Genomic DNA, 20,657 nt, shown 5'->3' with positions numbered 1-20,657 from the left:
AGTGAGAGATAAAGATAGTGGATGGGTGGTAAGGTGGGGAGAATCTGGGAAGAGATGGAGAAGGGGAAACCAAGATCAGAATATATTGTATAAGTTTTCAAGAAAGAAAAGGAAAACATTAAATTTTAAAAAGCAACCCTTGAAAAAGGAGTAATGTCCTGGGAAATACTGTCTTCAAATGGCAAAGTACACTTTCCCCAGACTCTGCTTACCACTGTGCCATTGAAAGAGGAAAAGGACACCCCCCTCTCATTTTCCTTGTCCTTATTGATATCTTTCCCACTCCCTGATCCTCTAACACAATGTGTAACATGACCACCCCTGGATCCTTGCTCATTGGATCAAACCAGGAACACTGTTATCTAAGGTGAATTTCACCCTCAGTCATGAGACGCTGGAACTTTACCAGGTCACTTTGAGGAACATCAGACCTACTCCATCTGCATCACCCACATGTGAGAGAAAGTATGAGAGAGGGTGGTTCACCCATTCCTGTCTACACCCGGTGAAACCACCCTGATGCATACAAGATGAGCCTCAGTTTCCACCAGTTCATGCTACTGAATAAGGTGACATCAGATGCATTTTAAATTCTGTGGTTGTATATACATTGAAGACGTAGATATATTAGTATTATTCTACATAGGAAAAAGTCTTAAGCTTCTCTATAGATTTATATATGAAAGAAAATAATTTGCAACAGTATACACAATTGGACAGAATTATGGAATTCCCACAGCACCTTCCATTTTTATTGGTGTTGTTTGTGTGCTACTTCAGGAACGGGAGATCCTTCCACATCCTGAGGGGCAACAGCTTGCTCCTGACAAATTTCCCTTAAGAATTCAGGAACTGGGAATGCATTATAACAGGGAGTCATGTCAGCCTCATGACAGAAAAACAGAGGAACCTAACAACTGTGTGTTTGTCCATTTGATCTGACGGCTTGTTTCCGGGTACAGTCAACAGAGTGAGAATGGAGCTTCAGGAGGATCACTGAATCAGTTAAGCAATACATGGACTGTGTAGGTAAAGTCTAAATTCATGGCAACGTGACAATAGAGAATACTGGAAAAAGCCATGTATAGCAAAAGCCTAAGTGAAAAACCCCTGCCCCATCTCCCCATGCAGTGTCTGTCTCCCATTCTCAGAAGCGCTGATCTGACTAGAAGCTTGTGGGCTTTCTAACCTTTCATTCTTTGGAATGTCTGTATGTAGATGAGAAGTAATGCCCTGGGCATTTCCCCTCTGTGGTAGTCACTACAGGGTCCTGATCTCTGCAGTTTTGACCTATTGAAGGCAGATGCTGGGATGCTGGAAGTTAGGGATTACTAAGTGCTTGGGCTACGAAATGTTTCTTGATCAATTCTTGAACAGCCTCATCACTTACCTCTGTGCCATGGTTTATTCTTCCATAGAGTAGCACACAAACAAATAAATGTACCACATGTAATGGGCTTTGAACATATATACTGTAGGTAAAGTTTTCATCCTAATTTGTTAATTCATTAGTTTGTCACAGGAGATTTGACTGGGTAATCAGGATACCTATCTTGGGGAAAAACAGATTTAGATACAGCCTGGTACAGAACATCTCAAACAATCTAACGAGATCAGATCTGAATCCAGTGACAGTAGACAACCCCAGTTTTTTTTTTTTTAACTTCAGGTACTACTTTTTTTTAAAAACCAAAATCCAAGTTCTTCCCTATAGGTGGCTTAGATCACAGTGGTGCATTAGACATGAGGATACCCAGTAATTATACTTTTCTAAAATGTGTCTTAACAAGGAGATTTTATAATACATACTGGTATGTTTTCTAGACTCCACCTGAAATTTAAAGGAAAGAAAACAGTTTGAGGCACAGGTCATACTAAATTCTGTTTACATGGGTCTTTAGAACACATGTTGACATAGTATGATGCCAATCAAAATGGGCAAGAGTCCTATGTGTTAGTATATTATGTGACAATGTCCCAGAAGAACTGGGACTCTATAGTTTGTGCCATTCCCACTTTTGCTGGTTCAAAGGCCAAATTAATTTGTTTGGTCTCTGCTGAATGTTCCCTAAGCCAAGCTGCATCTTTATAACCTGACTGTGAGATAATTCCTCCTCCAGCTGGGCCTCAATTATTTACACTAATCCTCATGCAGTAGAAGTCTTACCACTCAACATCTCCATGCTGAAACCCAGAAACTTTGGAACATAAGTAGAACATAAACTGCATCAAGATTTTAGAAACCAGAAGTGGCTGTCAACTTCTGAGTGAAAATTATACACGCATCTAAAGAGGAACCCTTTTCTTCAGGAGAAACTATCCTCTCACACAAACTGTGATAAATGGCACTGCATACTTTTATGTTCAGTTCAGTCAGGAGCAGGCTGGCACAATTCCAGTTCCTTTTCTCCCTGAGCTAACCCATGATGCACCTGGCTTTTGTTAACTGAATTTCATATCCACTACAATGTAAGGGACAAAGTAACTTTTTATATTACTTTGAGAGGAAAGGCAGTCTTACCTCCACCATCATCACGGGTAGCTCTCCCTGTTTTCTAGAAGAAAATGTAGTGGAGTTTTCGTGTATCTCTAAAAAGACAGAAAGTAACGTCAACACATGGTATTGTTTTTAATTACTCCAGGGATGTATAGAAGTCTATGTGGCTAGCATATGTGACTTGATCTAATTGTTCCCCCCAATCCACTCCTCCTCTGCTTCTCTGTTCAGAAAGGGGTAGGCCTCCCGTGGGTGTCAACAAATCATGGCACGACAAGTTGCCATGGGACTAAGCACCCCCCTTGCAATAAGGCTGGGCAAGGCGATCCAGTATAAGGAACAGAATCTTAAGAGCCAGCCAAAGTGTTAGGAATGGTTTGCTTTCTGCTTATTCCAGAACTGTGGATTATATTACTGTCACACAAATTAAGGCAAAGAGAAGAACTGAAGAGAAATGAGGAACAGAACTTTTGGCTTCCTAGACAATGGGAATCTAAATCAATGTGGAAGAATCTTTCACTGCATGAAAGTAAATAAGTCTTTCAAAATACACACTGCATTTATTCTGGTTGGAGGAAACCATGCATGTGTGTCTGTGTGCAGGTGGAGTTAGGAGGAGCTCTTCAGGGGTCTGGTTTTCTCCTTTCACCATGTGAGTTGTGGGATTCAACTGCAGTTAGGTCAGCAGGCTGGGCTGAAAAAGTCATTATGCACTGATCCAACCTATCTTTTCTAATAAAAGAAGCTTTATGATTAAGCAACAAAATACTGTCACTTCCTGTTTTAAAGCAGGGAACAATTGATACTTCCTGAGGCACATGTCTCAAATCTATTTCAACCTCCACCAATCCATATATGTTGACTCAGAATTTATCACTAGTTATGATCCATGCTAATGTATCCATTTTACTTGGGAAATTTTACTAGGATGAACATATCTGAAAATATTCTTGCCTATGTTGTGTGTACATTATTCCCTAAAGTATAGCATATCGTGTATTATATTTTGTTATACTGTGCTGAGTATTGTCAGTATTCTACAGGGTTCTAAGGAGCATGGAGAACATGTATGTGTTATAGCCCTATAAGACACAGTGTAATATAAGGGCTTGATTAGTTTCAGATATTGGTGCTAAGGAGTCTGGAAAAAATTCTAAGGAAATACTGAGACAACTGTACATAGTAACACAACTCTGCAAGTCATGACGAAAGAAGGAAAGGAAGCATGGAACCACCTTCCAAATTCACATTATCTAAGAATTCATCCAAAGTACAATGTGAAAGAATCAATCAAAAATTCCAGAAATTTAAGTTCAATGTTGAGTTAGTAGAGCAATTGGGAAACAGTCAATTTGGGTATAGCTGACAACAATGATATTATCAACTATCAAGTACCAACATTTATGGAATTACCACACAAAAAAGAGCAAAATTAACATATGTCTCAAATTTAAAGGTAACACTGGACAGAAGTCAGAATAAGAAATATATCCTTTTCAATTGGCACAGTATAGTCACAGTGTACCATCACATAGTGTACCACTCTCAGAAGAGCACTTGCATGTAAGACTGCACCCACACCACCGCCTTCTCCTCCCATCTCGTTAGTTCCCTTTACTTTGTTCACATCATATACACATATGTAATTTTATTTTTACATAAAAACCTAGTCCTTCAAATGAAAGAAATTACCTGGGACTTGCCTTTTTCAATGAACATAAGACATTTAACATGGCAAGTATATTCACTTACATCTATGTTCTGCAAATGACATAATCCCATGCTCCTTAATAGTTTACACAGTGTCTTACTTAGGGTTTCTATTGCTGTGACCAAACACTATGATCATAAACAACTTGTAGAGGAAAGAGTTTATTTCAGCATACAATTCTCTCTTCACACTCAGTTTCTGGGGGAACTCTGGACAGGAACTGAACAGGGTAAGAACAGAGTCAGGAGAGGATGCAAAGGCCATGAAGGAGTGATGCTTACTCACCAAGGCTCGCTCAGCCTACTTTCTTACAGCACTCAGTGACACCACCATAGGGGTGGCACTGCCTACAGTGAGGTGGGCCCTCACATATCAATCATCAATGAAGAAAATGCACCACAGGCTTGCCTATGGGTGAATCTGGTGGCAGCATTTTCTGAATGGAAGTTTCCTCTTCCCAAATGACTCTGGTTTGTGACAAGTTAAAAAAACAAACAAACAAACAAAACAAAAAACAAAGACAGCACACCTGGATTTCAGGGAGAAGGGGATTCTGACCCCCGTTTTAATTTTTGAAACTATAATTCAGTTACAACATTTCTCCCTTCCCTTTTGGGGAAGGGAATTTAAATTAAGCAAAGTATAAGTAACCTGAAAATTCAAGATGCTAGGAATATGACCTTTCATGAAGTAAAAATCACATATAGACTACTCTACTTCCTAAAATCTTTTCTGTTAATATTAAGCTCCTTGTGGTCTGGCAGCTTTATTGGTGAAATTAAGGGTTAAGGCCAACAACTGAAATGCTATGTATATTAGAAGCAAGGAACTATATGAGAAAGCCACAGACGATCACAACTTTTGTGATTAGAATCTCAAGGATTTTACGATATGTTTGAAATACTTGACCTTATTGCAATAGTAATAGAAGTTGGTTATGAGACTGTTGCAGTAACGTAAAATGTATTTCAGGTAATTGTATCGTGTGTGTGTGTGTGTGTGTGTGTGTGTGTGTGTGTGTGTGTGTGTAAGTGCCTGACAATTAAAATATGAGAGCTAAAAGAGGGCATGGCATACCATGATGTATCACCCTTTCTCCTTTCTTTCAGACAGGGTCTCTCACAGATGCCATAGATAGGATGACAGCTAGCAAGCACTAGAAATACTACGGTCCATTCACTCAACAGCATGGGATTACAAATATGAACAGTTCTGTCCAATTTTTTTGTATGTGTGTGAGCAGATTCAAGCTCAGATCTACTGCTTTTTCAGTAAGTATTCTTCTCATTGAGCCATTAATTACCTCAATGATAAATCTTATAAAGCTATTTGAAATGGTATGTTGATCTTGGTTGCAAATCTCTCAAACAGAACTCACCATATGGCCTGTAAGTGTGTAAATAATGATCAAATTTAAGATTTTATCATACTTCATACATATTTTGTGGAAATAAACCAAAACAGATAATGGCCTGTAAATTATGCATGTATGTTTTAATCTTAACTTCATAATATTTCTAGGCCATGTAGTATACATGTAAGCTTTGTACAGCTGGCACAAGTCTTTAAGGAAATTGCAAATACAACAAAAATAAGTAGGGACTTTTTTTCACAAGGTCAATGTCAAGGATACGCACCTTCATTTTACTTCATTTAGGGAAAGCTATAAGGAGAGAGATAACTCAGTGGGGTTTCTGTCCTCCCATGCAAAAGAGGCATTCTGTACAGGACAGGCTGCCTCCAGCCCAGTTACTAGTGGAGAGAGAGTGGAGTGTTGGGTCAAATTTCAGACAAGATACCTTCCTAATTTGTGTCATAGCACTGAGAGTTTCATGAGGGCCAATGTGATGACCACATGCCAGTCACTCCTTCACCTTCTTCCTTACAATCCCTAAGGTTTGGGACAACCTTTTCTGGGTTTATTGTTCTTCTAATATACAGTCTTGCCCTGTTTATGGGACTTCCTCTGGCTGACTGAGTCCAGCCTTTTCTTCTCTCTTCACATATCCATGCCATACAGCTAGGCATCAGGAGCCCTTTAGCTGTGCCTACCAGATCCAGGACTGAACCAGATAAACTACTAAGATTTGATATCTTTGCTCTCAATGGCCTTTCCTGTCCGGTGAGTTTGGTGAGGAAGAGATAATTAGAGATAATACAAAAGGCAAAGAACTATCTGGACTGAGTATGGGAGCATGCCAGAGGGTTAGGCTATATTCTGTGGACAGTGTGTTCTACTATACAGTGTCAGGCACTAAATAATTAGTGGAAAAGAACCTCCAAGACTCTAAGGATAGCCAGGCACAGAACGCAGAATGAACATGGCACCCAGGAAATAGGGAAATTTCTGGAGAAGGATAAAGGGCAAGAAACTGTAACGAGGGATATGAAGTGTGTGCGGCTAGAGGTGGGGTCATGGGGCTCTGTAGGACACACTACTCACAAGCAGGAGACCCAGAGTATACAGTGAGTAACACAATGCATTAATTCTACAAACACTGCCTATTATGGTGGAGCCAAACACAGCTAAAGAATGAGAGAATGCAGGAGAAGCCAACACACTTGTGGGGATCAAGGGCCTCGAGCCTAATGAAGAGGCTCCAAGGAAGACACAGGAAACTCATTTCTGAGATTATGAACTCCTTCCCCTAAAGAAGACAAGTCAGGAAAGCCTATAACAAGTGAAAGATACAAATGGTGACAGCACAGAGGACAGACACAGCCCTGTGACCAGATAGGTGCCAAGATAGCCGATACCCAAGTGCCTATAGTCCTTTAGTCCTAGGAACTGAATGTTGAATGTTCTCAATATTGAAGGCTAAACCAAGAATTTCTGAAATGGGGCCAAGTGTGTGCTAGAGTTCAGGATCTAAGATGGATGTCAGACCTCTAATCTCCCTTGTCTCGGCCATCCTGTATGTCAGTCTGAGGTGAGGAACACTGCCTACAAAAGAGTTCAAGTCACCAGGTGGTAGGTGCACACCTATAATCCCAGCTCTCAGGAGGCAGAGGCAGGCAGATCTCCATGAATTCAAGGCCATTCTGGTCTACAAAGAAGTTCCAGGATAGTCATGGCAAATACACAGAGATCTTGAGAAACTAAAAAAAGAAAAAGAAATAAAAGAGCTAAAGTCATACACTGAGCCCTTACTCCCAGGACATTGTAGCCTTGGGGTTTTGACAGAACAAAAAGCCATTCTTGGGTCTCTTTAGCCACTCCACCCTGTGGGGTCCATGAAGTGCTGCTACAAGACCTGGGAGAAAAAGAGAGAGAACCTGTTTCTCGGGCATCATTGGGATCACACTATAAGACATTTACCTATGGGTCCTGGTAAGGAGAGAAAGTTGTTCCCTATAGATAAATTGGCCCTGATACAGGTTATACTCAAAAGTGAAAAACAACACTTCATAGGCTCCATGATGCTGAAACCCAGCTGTCAAACTGATGAGGTCTGTGTCCTCTGGGCATGCCCTTGGGGTTTATCTTGATTAGATTAAGTTAGATGAGAAGAGCTGTTCCCTATGGGTACGAGCATTCCCTTCGATGGGATTCTGGGCAGTATAAAAGTAAGAAAAGTCAGGAGAGTACATTCATTCATTTTTCTTTGCTTCTGGGCTCTGGTTGCAAGGTCAGTCTCCCTCAAGTTTCTGCCTCTACTGCTTCCCAATTATGGACTCCAAACTCAAACTATATGGCAAACTAAACCTTTCTTTGCCCACTGCCTCTGGGAAAGTAATCCTAACAAAATTTCCAAGGAGAGGTATAACAACATTCCAACGCTTGTGCATTGGGAGTGGCAGAGGAAGAACAGTCTATGTGTTCTTGGAAATACAGTCTTTAAATAACAGAACCAGGAGCAAAGCACCCTTAACCCTACCAGTGTTAACTATTATGCATTGGAAAGAGGAAAAGCACACAGGTTTCTGTGTCCTTGCTGATCTTTCCCACTCCCTTGGCCTCCCAAGTACAAGGTCTAAGATGACCATGCCTAGGGCTCTCTCCCAATGGACCTGACTAGAAATGCCTTTATCTAATTCAAATTTCATCCTCATTCTTGAGATTCTGGACATTAAACAGATCACTCTTGAGACTTTCCACATCTGCATCATCCATGTCTGGGACAAAGTGACTGAGAGGGTGGCTCAGTCATTCATGCCTACCCCAGGTGAAGCCATACTCATTCATAGGAAAGTCTCAGGTTTCCTATGGTTTACCACTACTTAATGAAAGGCAAAGGTTACCTTTAACCTTTAAACCTATTTATCCTATTTAAATTCTGTGGTTGTATTTCTACAGATAAGCTAGATAAATTAACAGTATCTACACACTAAAAACTACAGCAAAACGTCTCTATAGATTTATAAATAGTGCATAGTATAAAGGGCATCTATTATACATAACTGAACATAATTCCCTCAGTACCTTCTGTTTTAATGTATGTTTCTTTGGAGGTACCGGAGATGATTTGTGGTCCATCTGTATCAAGTGGGATCACGGTTGTTTTGATGGTCCTTTTCTTTAGTACTGCAGAAACAGGGAATGCAGTCACAACAGGGAAAGTTATGTCAGCTTCACAGCAGACAAACAGAGGAAACTTAGAATAGTTGAGTGTTTGTCACTTGATCTCCTTATTTATTTTCAGGTAAGTCACTGTAATTAGAATGGTGCTTCAGGAAGATCACTGTGTCAGTGTCCAATTAATTATGCATCACATGATGATGTAGATAAAGACTATTATGGTCACATGATGTAGGTAAAGTCTAAATTAGTACAGATGTGACAATAGAGAAGGAAGAGCAATGTGACTATGTTACGTTGGTGTGGTGACTGATACGCAGCGTTCAAATCCCAGTTAGAGCATCATGACACAGTGAAATCTATGCAATCCCGCTGTGATCACATCTTTGCACCAGTGAACTAAAAATTCATAAGGACCCCCAGGAGTCTTATCGGTGTAAAAGATATGTTAAACCCTAAGGAAAAGCACATGGATTGTACAAGTGTTCTATGATGTTTGTGAAATGTAAAAACAATTCAATTAGACAAGAATGACTGAATCCTGAGCAAGTGTTTAGTGTGCTACACAACAGTGACCAGTGGTTGTTTAATTTCATTCTTTTCTTATCCGGGATATTTCACAGCTCATGCAGGACATATGGTATCACTTTAAGTAGGTTCAGAAGGTAAGCAGCTGTGTATTCCTCTAACTTTTTAACCTTGGGTACCATGTTAGGCATATCCATGATGCTCTGATCAAAGTCCCTGCCAGATATAAGCAAAGAGATAGATGCTGTGCCTTTGATCCCTGACTCCAATTATGTATTTCTTCCAAAATAAGTTGTAGAAGGTCTCTGAATTAGTAAACACAGCCTTTCTCCAACATCTTCATCCTACCAGGTACCTCTCAGCAAGTGACTCTGATCATCAAGGACCCACACTGAGAGGTGACTTATGCTTGTGCCTTCTGTGATGACTCAGAATCTAAGTTATTCTAAATGAAATTGTCACATGAACGTTAGACCAAAAAAAAAACAGTTCCTTTAAATTGGCCAACCCTGTATAAACCCTCAACATGAACCGACAAGAAAAGGGGTCTAGTGCTTCATGGTGTAACTACTCTCGAGGTGCCAAGAGATAAGAGGAAGGCAGTGGCTGCACAAGGCATGGCAGTGCGTCTTATCTGCTCACTGTTCCCTCATCGTTTTTAATAAAATATGTGATTCTTTGAGAATTCCATAAAATGTATTTTGATCATATTCATCTCCACTCATCACCCTAACTCTCTTGATTCCATTCATATCTCTCCACTCCTTACCAGCTCTGTGCTCTTTTAGTCTCCCTAAGTAATTCACCAAGTTCAATTTGTGCTAATCACATACATATATATGGGCATGTGGCCAACCTCTGCAATTCAGTCAACCTGTTACTGGCAGAGTCAGCTTCTATACACTCTCCTTCCATCAACAGATCTTCTATTTCAGTTTATTATTTTTGTTTTTTCATTGATTATTTGTTATGTTTTGTTGATGAAAAAGGCCTCTAACCCAGGCTGGCCTAAAATTCACTATTTAGAAAAGGCTGGTCTTGAACTTATGACTTTCTTGAATCTACCACTCTAAATCAAAGATTACAGACTGTGTAATCCTGGGTACATTACATTGAGTACTTGGGATGAAACTCGGGTTTTTAGACACGATAGGCATGTACTAAGCCAATCACCATAAGAGCGCCACTTAACACATCAGCTCACTGGTGAGAGCCCGAGCATGTAGACACCACCAATGTGGATAGAATGATGCCCAGTGGCACTCTTCCCTGCTGCCTGTGTAAATGCACCAAGAGCAAAAATGGAATAGGCAACATGGAGTCTAACTACCCATGACAGGAAGTAGCCTTACTGCTCACTGTCCAGCTCTCCTTTACAAGTATATTGTTGGTTGCTCGCATAGGACCCATATAAGATCAAAGAGGTCAACAGTGTGGTTTGTAGGGAAGAGAGGTTCAAAAACCTTTCTCACCCCTAACTAAGAAGCTATTGGTAATTTATGGCTTCTGTGTGAGGGAGGGAGAGATTAATTAAAGGTGTTGTCCCTGTAGCATTATCCCAGGTTCAGTGGATGCCCCTACATGTTTGCATATATGTTTAACATAAAATGGACTAGCAAGTTATTTTTTAAGGATAAAATTTGGAAAAATGTAAAAAGGGAGAGGATCTATGAACAGTAAGAGATATAAGGGATGAATAAGATGAAATACGGTGCATAAATATATCAAAATTAATAAAATTATAATAATTAAAAAAATAAAATTTAAATGAATTGCTGGATTGATGATGCAGCACAGATCATTAAATGAATGATGACTGGAAATCTTAGTGCACACTGTCCTTAAATTTTGTGGCTCTTTGTGCCCATGCCAATATTGTCTAATCTGTTAATGCTTTTCTCCAAAACTTACAGGAATACATCAGATCTAAGATAAATCGACTTTGAACTATTCATCCCACTCTCCCCTGTACTTTAATTGTGGGCTTTGTCATCTTAAAAGGAGCACTGTGCTCCTCTACCATTCAAAGCAGTGACTGTCTGCTGCATGCCGAGTGACACTTCCTAGGACTTCCAACCACCACAGCCGTCACTGCAGTGTTTGGGATCCCGATCGATCTGCCTTACTGCAGGCAGATGTAAGAAGACAGAGCTCTCCACAGGGATTACTGTGCCCTTGATGAGGTAAGAAGTGGCTCTTAAGATGCACAGCTAAGGAGCCTCATCACTACCTCTTGAGTTCTAGTTAACTCATTTATGAAGGAACACAAGCATGTAACTGACCCTGCATATCTGAGATGAGGTTTGAATACATTTTTGTAGTTACCTTGTATTCTGATTTTCAATGTACACATCTGTAACTGGAAATTGGGTTGTGAAAAAGGCATCCTACTTTTGGGGGGAAAACAGATTTAAACAAGAATTGAAGTACAATACCCTCAAATAACAAAGGATTACTATTGAACACAAGAACCATAGAAATATCCATGATTACTTACTTGTTGTGGCCCTTGCCTTCAAAAGAAACTAAGAAAAAAAATTTAACACAACAATTCTCAAATCATTAATATGTTACATCACAGTGGTGTATCACACAAAATACAACCAGTGTTTTCACAATTCCTACCTCAGTTTTGTCTTAGGAAAATGATCCCACAATACATACCACATTTATGTCTTATAGTCATCACCTGCAATCAATAGGAAAGAAAATATTTAATGTCATGATCATGCTGAGCAATGTCTACAAAGCTGTTTTGCCCACTAACATCGTGTGACTGAAATCAGGACAGAGAAGAGTAGTAACAAAGAGACTATATTAATGGGTACATTATTCGATGATGTCACAGAGATCTGGGACTCTGTCCTTTGTGATACAAACTAGTACTGGGCATACTTTTTCTTATTCAGTGGCAGATCAGGTAAACCTATCTGGCCTATAGAGGGTTGCAAAACTTACATCACATACCATCTATAAAAACTTTTATGTTTCACTAAGGTATTTTTTGTTTCTAGACTATGGTTTACAAATAACTTGAGTATATGGTTGGAAGCTTAGTGTGTCCAGCTTGAGGATGTTCAGAGGATCTTTCAACCATGAGGACTGGTGTAAACTAGAGGCCCCCACCTTGGTGGGAGCACTCATACAGCAGGACACAAAGTTGTGCCACATTGTGATGTATGCTGTCTTGATCAGGACCAAGTTGGTACAGTTCCATTCCCTCCTCTTCCTAAATAAGCTCTCTAATATCCGTGATGACTCAGATCAGTTTAATGAATGAAATGTGATACCCACTGAAGCACAAGGGGACCACCGAGGTAACCTTTCTACCTCAGAGAAATGAAAGTCCCTCTTACCCTCACAGTCGTCACTGGTCGGTGTTGCTTGTAGTGGGGTGAGGCCGCACTGGTGGTAGGTTCAGGGGACACTAGGGGAAAGGAAGCGACTCTCAGCTCACGGGACTTAGTATTATTACAGGGCATCTTTGCTTGATGTGAGTAAAAGCAACTGGACTTGGAACATCTTATTAAACCTAATGAACAATATGGTTGGGTTGTTGCAGGACTGTCTTCCAGGAAGAGAAATAAAGGCAGAGAGTAGCTCTGGAGAGAAATGAGGAGCAGATTTTTTTTGTTTGTAGGGAATGGTAATCTCAATCAGTGAAAAAGCATCTATTATGTGGTGTAATGATGAAATGAATCATTCAAAAATTTCTTTTTATACGTATTCTGTTTGAGAGGCTCAACAGCTGGCAGTGAATCCAGCAGAAGTGACCCTTCTGTACCTGGTTCTCTCAGTCAACCATGTAGGTTCCAGGCTCAAAGTATTGATCTCAGTCTTTACAGCAAGTGCCTTTACTGCTAAGATCTCACTGGTCCCCTATAACAAATCTTATGATAAAAACCACAGAGTACAATCAGTCCCTGAGATGACTTTCAGGGTAGGGCAATGGCTACTCTCTTCAGCTTCAGGTGAAGTTTTTACCTATGTACCTGTAGTACAGGTCTGATCCACACTTTTATTAGAGACTCAACTGCCTTTCCAGGCATGTTTTTCTGAAAAGGGTCTTTTCTGCTCTCTACCAGTGATCTTTTCAGTCTCATGAGCTTTGTGAGAAACTGACATTTAGTGATTACAGAAAGACCTAGAACACCCAGGACTGAGAATAAGGACATGTCTGGGACTTAGGACCCATTGCATGGACAATGTGTTGCAGTACGGAGAACCCACAATAAGGTAACACAAAGAAGGAACCACATAAGCTTCTGTGGCAATTATGAAAGAGAAGTGGCTGGGGAAGGAGAGGGGCAGGAAATCATAAGAAGAGAGACAGAAAGGGAGTGACTAGAAGAGGAATCCTGTTTCTCTGTCACACACAGCTCAGAAGCAGGCACTACACACTGAATCCACAGTTATAGTCTATGATAGAGAGCAAAAAAAAAAATCTGTAGAATGAGAGAATCCTAGAGGAGCAGACATAGTTCTGATTAGCCTGGGCTGTGAGTCTACTGAAGAAGTGACAGGGAAGCCACTTAGAGAAGAGAGACTCCTTAGAGCATAATCTCATGTCCCCAGGAAAGAAGAGACAGGTCAGACCACGCCAAAGTGGGAGACTCAAGTACTGACAGCGTAAGAAACAGACACACATTATGGTGCATAGAGAACTGATCCTCTCCTGTCCATACAATTTATTCTGAGAAACATGGGCAGTATTTTAGGGAAGCTCACAAACTCAGTCTCTGCATATTGGAGGCTGAGGCAAGGATGCCTCTAAGAGCACCAAAGATCATCCAGAGGGCAGATCCTTTCTCCCTATGTCATCCATTAATTTAAAGGATCAAAGAAGGATATCACCCTATAACCCTCCTTGACTCAAATTACACAGAATGCCAGTTAAAGTTAAGGAACATAGACTGCTTAGAGCTAATGACACACATGAGGCTTCTATTTATCAGGACATCGCTAAGGTAAGAATGAGGCTAGTGTTGCTAGAGAAGCCTGCTAACTACTTAGCAGTCTGCGATGTCCTACAAGGAGGGACTAAATGGTCCACAGAGGACCTAGTAGGCACTACTACCAATGTCCCCAGGGAGCCGGGAAAAGGATCTGCTCATTCTTTACCACCAGGACCATTTTGTAAGTACTTCAAATGTATATTTGAATGCCCAGGAGTAGGTTGTCCCTCACCAGAGACTGGCTTTATCATAGATTGAAACCCCAAACTGATCACCACTGTTTATGGGCATGGTGATGGCAAATCTCAGGAGTCAACTGATAGGTCAGGGCTCTGGTGATGCCTCTATGGCATTACCTTGACAAGGTTAACTGAGGTAGCAAATGGTTCAGCTGTTAGTACATTACTTCTGGACTGAGATCCATGACTGTAGAAGGAGAAGGTGAGCTGAGCATAAAGAAACACTCCTTTTCTCTATTTCTGTTGCACTGGACCTCTGCCTCAGGCTCCTGTATCTATGATTTCTCAGCAAATATGCACACCATACTCATGGTATCATGGGAAAACAAGCACTCCTTCTTTGGCATGTTTGGGTCATAGTATTTTATCACACAAACTGGGAAAGAACCTTATGCGCAAATTCCATGGAGAGCTAATAAGTACAATGACAGGCTTGGACACTTGGTAGTGGTAAATGGGGATAAGCGCTAAGTGTTGAAAGACTGCCTTCAAATGACAGAGATGAACCCAAGAATATTACCCCTGACAAGGCTACCATGATGCCTTTGAAAAGGAAGAACACAGAAACCTCCTTCCATGACCTTGTCTCTGTTCTTTCCCATAAGCATAGGGTGTGACACACTACTCCAGAGACCCACTCCCCTTTGGTCAGACTAGAAATGCTGTTATCTGTTTCAAATTTTGTGCTCACTCTTGACAATTTTGACAATGACCATGTCAATCTTGAGCTTGTTTACATTCAGTTCATCTACATCACCGGTATGTGGGAGAAAGTAACAGAGAGGTTGCCTCACCTATTCCTGCCTACACCAGGTGAAGGGACAGTGACAGAGACAAGATTGAGTTCACCTTTCCTCTGTTTCTTGTTACTCAATGTTTGCAAAAGGTGAATTTACATTACATTCTTAAATCGTGTGGTTGAATTTCAGCTGAGGAACTATGCAAGTCAACATTATCTACACAGGAAACTATGGTAATATCATCACCTTTCCCTCCTATCATACAATGATGATCCACAACTACCATATGTCACTCAATGAGATTAGTGCATTTCAACAGTACCTTCTCTTTCAGTAGATGGTACATGGCCAGAAGTGTCTGCCAGGACTTCCGGTACTTCAGCATCCTTGGGGGATATTTTCCCTTTCCCAAAGAGTCTTCTTTTAATTCTGCAAACTGGCATGCATTAACAGTAGAAACAGTTATGTCAGTTTCATGGCAGAAAATAGAGGGAACCAGTCTGTTTTAGTACACTCCATGGCATGCCCATTCTCCAGGCACCATCATCAGAGTCACAGTGGTGTTTCAGGAGCATCACTGAGTGCACTGCACACTCCAGCATGCACCGCATTGGTGGTGTAGGCAAGTCCTAAATTCATGGCAGTGTGACAGTGTGTTTGTTTCCTTGCTGAATACATGTACCTAATGAGTGCTCACCTTCAAATCACAGGCACTGACCAACCCTGAGAGGAAAAACACATGGAGCAGAGTGTACCCAACCTTTAAAGATGTATTCCCACTGGATATGGAGTGCACTGCTTTCATAACAGTTCTCTGTAGGCAGAGGAGGTGATGCTCTGTGATTTCTAGGCCAGTATGGTACATAAGTAGGTAGTTCCAGTATAGATAAGGACAAACTGTGAGTCCCTGAAACCCGCCCCCAAAAGCAATATATTCTCAGAGAATGAGGTAGCACACATCAACCTCCAGGTGGTGACTGCAGTTCTCAGTGCACATGTACTTAAATTGTGTTCCTCTTTGGGCCCATGCTTCTGTTGTCTACTCTGTTCATGCTATTCTCCAGATCCCAGAGAAACCCATTTTAGAAATATCCATCCTACTCCTCTGTATATTTTATTTAATTGTGAGACTCTGTCATCTTAAAAGGAGCACTGTGCTCCTCTACCATTCAAAGCAGTGACTGTCTGCTGCATGCTGAGTGACATTTCCTAGGACTTCCAACCACCACAGCCGTCACTGCAGTGTTTGGGATCCCTATCGATCTGCCTTACTGCACACAGATGTAAGAGGACAGAGCTCTCCACGGGGATTACTGTGCCCTTGATGAGGTAAGAAGTGGCTCTTAAGATGCACAGCTAAGGAGCCTCATCACTACCTCTTGAGTTCTAGTTAACTCATTTATGAAGGAACACAAGCATGTAACTGACCCTGCATATCTGAGATGAGGTTTGAACACATTTTTGTAGTTACCTTGTATTCTGATTTTCAATGTACACATCTGTAACTGGAAATTGGGTTGTGAAAAAGGCATCCTACTTTTGGGGGGAAAACAGATTTAAACAAGAATTGAAGTACAATACCCTCAAATAACAAAAGATTTCTTTTGAACACAAGAACCATAGAAATATCCATGATTACTTACTTGCTGTGGCCCTTGCCTTTAAAAGAAACTAAGAAAAAAAATTTAACACAACAATTCTCAAATCATTAATATGTTACATCACAGTGGTGTATCACACAAAATACAACCAGTGTTTTCACAATTCCTACCTCAGTTGTGTCTTAGGAAAATGATCCCACAATACATACCACATCTATGTTTTTTGGTCTTCGCCTGCAATCAATAGGAAAGAAAATATTTAATGTCATGATCATGCTGAGCAATGTCTACAAAGCTGTTTTGCCCACTAACATCGTGTGACTGAAATCAGGACAGAGAAGAGTAGTAACAAAGAGACTATATTAATGGGTACATTATTCGATGATGTCACAGAGATCTGGGACTCTGTCCTTTGTGATACAAACTAGTACTGGGCATACTTTTTCTTATTCAGTGGCAGATCAGGTAAACCTATCTGGCCTATAGAGGGTTGCAAAACTTACATCACATACCATCTATAAAAACTTTTATATTACACTAAGGTATTTTTTGTTTCTAGACTATGGTTTACAAATAACTTGAGTATATGGTTGGAAGCTTAGTGTGTCCAGCTTGAGGATGTTCAGAGGATCTTTCAACCATGAGGACTGGTGTAAACTAGAGGCCCCCACCTTGGTGGGATCACTCATACAGCAGGACACAAAGTTGTGCCACATTGTGATGTATGCTGTCTTGATCAGGACCAAGTTGGTACAGTTCCATTCCCTCCTCTTCCTAAATAAGCTCTCTAATATCCGTGATGACTCAGATCAGTTTAATGAATGAAATGTGATACCCACTGAAGCACAAGGGGACTACTGAGGTAACCTTTCTACCTCAGAGAAAGGAAAGGCCCTCTTACCCTCACAGTCTTCACTCGTCGATGTTTCTTGTAGCGGGGTGAGGCCGCACTGGTGGTAGGTTCAGGGGACACTAGGGGAAAGGAAGCGACTCTCAGCTCACGGGACTTAGTATTATTACAGGGCATCTTTGCTTGATGTGAGTAAAAGCAACTGGACTTGGAACATCTTATTAAACCTAATGAACAATATGGTTGGGTTGTTGCAGGACTGTCTTCCAGGAAGAGAAATAAAGGCAGAGAGTAGCTCTGGAGAGAAATGAGGAGCAGATTTTTTTTTTGTTTGTAGGAAATGGTAATCTCAAGCAGTGTAAAAGAATCCATTATGTGGTGTAATGATTAAGGGAATCATTCAAAAATTTCTTTTTATATGTATTCTGTTTGAGAGGCTCAACAGCTGGCAGTGCATCCAGCAGAAGTAACCCTTCTGTACCTGGTTCTCTCAGTCAACCATGTAGGTTCCAGGCTCAAAGTATTGATCTCAGTCTTTACAGCAAGTGCCTTTACTGCTAAGATCTCACTGGTCCCCTATAACAAATCTTATGATAAAAACCACAGAGTACAATCAGTCCCTGAGATGACTTTCAGGGTAGGGCAATGGCTACTCTCTTCAGCTTCAGGTGAAGTTTTTACCTATGTACCTGTAGTACAGGTCTGATCCACACTTTTATTAGAGACTCAACTGACTTTCCAGGCATGTTTTTCTGAAAAGGGTCTTTTCTGCTCTCTACCAGTGATCTTTTCAGTCTCATGAGCTTTGTGAGAAACTGACATTTAGTGATTACAGAAAGACCTAGAACACCCGGGACTGAGAATAAGGACATGTCTGGGACTTAGGACCCATTGCATGGACAATGTGTTGCAGTACGGAGAACCCACAATAAGGTAACACAAAGAAGGAACCACATAAGCTTCTGTGGCAATTATGAAAGAGAAGTGGCTGGGGAAGGAGAGGGGCAGGAGATCATAAGAAGAGAGACAGAAAGGGAGTGATTAGAAGAGGAATCCTGTTTCTCTGTCACACACAGCTCAGAAGCAGGCACTACACACTGAATCCACAGTTATAGTCTATGATAGAGAGCAAAAAAAAAAAATCTGCAGAATGAGAGAATCCTAGAGGAGCAGACATAGTTCTGATTAGCCTGGGCTGTGAGTCTACTGAAAAAGTGACAGGGAAGCCACTTAGAGAAGAGAGGCTCCTTAGAGCATAATCTCATGTCCCCAGGAAAGAAGAGACAGGTCAGACCACGCCAAAGTGGGAGACTCAAGTACTGACAGCGTAAGAAACAGACACACATTATGGTGCATAGAGAACTGATCCTCTCCTGTCCATACAATTTATTCTGAGAAACATGGGCTGTATTTTAGGGAAGCTCACAAACTCAGTCTCTGCATATTGGAGGATGAGGCAAGGATGCCTCTAAGAGCACCAAAGATCATCCAGAGGGCAGATCCTTTCTCCCTATGTCATCCATTAATTTAAAGGATCAAAGAAGGATATCACCCTATAACCCTCCTTGACTCAAATTACACAGAATGCCAGTTAAAGTTAAGGAACATAGACTGCTTAGAGCTAATGACACACATGAGGCTTCTATTTACCAGGACATCACTAAGGTAAGAATGAGGCTAGTGTTGCTAGAGAAGCCTGCTAACTACTTAGCAGTCTGCGATGTCCTACAAGGAGGGACTAAATGGTCCACAGAGGACCTAGTATGTACTACTACCAATGTCCCCAGGGAGCCGGGAACAGGATCTGCTCATTCTTTACCACCAGGACCATTTTGTAAGTACTTCAAATGTATATTTGAATGCCCAGGAGTAGGTTGTCCCTCACCAGAGACTGGCTTTATCATAGATTGAAACCCCAAACTGATCACCACTGTTTATGGGCATGGTGATGGCAAATCTCAGGAGTCAACTGATAGGTCAGGGCTCTGGTGATGCCTCTATGGCATTATCTTGACAAGGTTAACTGAGGTAGCAAATGGTTCAGCTGTTAGTACATTACTTCTGGACTGAGATCCATGACTGTAGAAGGAGAAGGTGAGCTGAGCATAAAGAAACAATCCTTTTCTCTATTTCTGTTGCACTGGACCTCTGCCTCAGGCTCCTGTATCTATGATTTCTCAGCAAATATGCACACCATACTCATGTTATCATGGGAAAACAAGCACTCCTTCTTTGGCATGTTTGGGTCATAGTATTTTATCACACAAACTGGGAAAGAACCTTATGCACAGATTCCATGGAGAGCTACTAAGTACAATGACAGGCTTGGACACTTGGTAGTGGTAAATGGGGATAAGCACTAAGTGTTGAAAGACTGCCTTCAAATGACAGAGATGAACCCAAGAATATTACCCCTGACAAGGCTACCATGATGCCTTTGAAAAGGAAGAACACAGAAACCTCCTTCCATGACCTTGCCTCTGTTCTTTCCCATAAGCATAGGGTGTGACACACTACTCCAGAGACCCACTCCCCTTTGGTCAGACTAGAAATGCTGTTATCTGTTTCAAATTTTGTGCTCACTCTTGACAATTTTGACAATGACCATGTCAATCTTGAGCTTGTTTACATTCAGTTCATCTACATCACCGGTATGTGGGAGAAAGTAACAGAGAGGTTGCCTCACCTGTTCCTGCCTACACCAGGTGAAGGGACAGTGACAGAGACAAGATTGAGTTCACCTTTCTTCTGTTTCTTGTTACTCAATGTTTGCAAAAGGTGAATTTACATTACATTCTTAAATCGTGTGGTTGAATTTCAGCTGAGGAACTATGCAAGTCAACATTATCTACACAGGAAACTATGGTTATATCATCCTTTCCCTCCTATCATACAATGATGATCCACAACTACCATATGTCACCCAATGAGATTAGTGCATTTCAACAGTACCTTCTCTTTCAGTAGATGGTACATGGCCGGAAGTGTCTGCCTGGACTTCCGGTACTTCAGCATCC

General features: G+C 41.1%; 1 protein-coding gene across 1 annotated transcript in view; it reads right to left on the bottom strand.

The window, feature by feature from the left end:
* LOC143268217 (uncharacterized) overlaps positions 1-16,980 on the bottom strand; it is a 73,558-nt gene extending 56,578 nt beyond the window's left edge. Inside the window, exons 1-6 of the mRNA XM_076549353.1 lie at positions 15,512-16,980; positions 12,612-12,682; positions 11,920-11,944; positions 8,632-8,733; positions 2,522-2,589; positions 1,810-1,831 (exon numbers count right to left, since the gene is read on the bottom strand). Coding sequence (XP_076405468.1) covers positions 1,810-1,831; positions 2,522-2,589; positions 8,632-8,733; positions 11,920-11,944; positions 12,612-12,682; positions 15,512-15,632 — 409 coding nt within the window. The 5' untranslated portion in view covers positions 15,633-16,980. The remainder of the gene's footprint in view (positions 1-1,809; positions 1,832-2,521; positions 2,590-8,631; positions 8,734-11,919; positions 11,945-12,611; positions 12,683-15,511) is intronic.
* Between the last annotated feature and the right edge of the window lie 3,677 nt (positions 16,981-20,657).

Source organism: Peromyscus maniculatus, chromosome 12 (assembly GCF_049852395.1).
Source record: "Peromyscus maniculatus bairdii isolate BWxNUB_F1_BW_parent chromosome 12, HU_Pman_BW_mat_3.1, whole genome shotgun sequence".
Classification (NCBI taxonomy): Eukaryota; Metazoa; Chordata; class Mammalia; order Rodentia; family Cricetidae; genus Peromyscus; species Peromyscus maniculatus.
The sequence above is the reverse complement of the archived record's forward strand: the minus strand, read 5'-3'. Positions and strand labels throughout refer to the sequence as shown.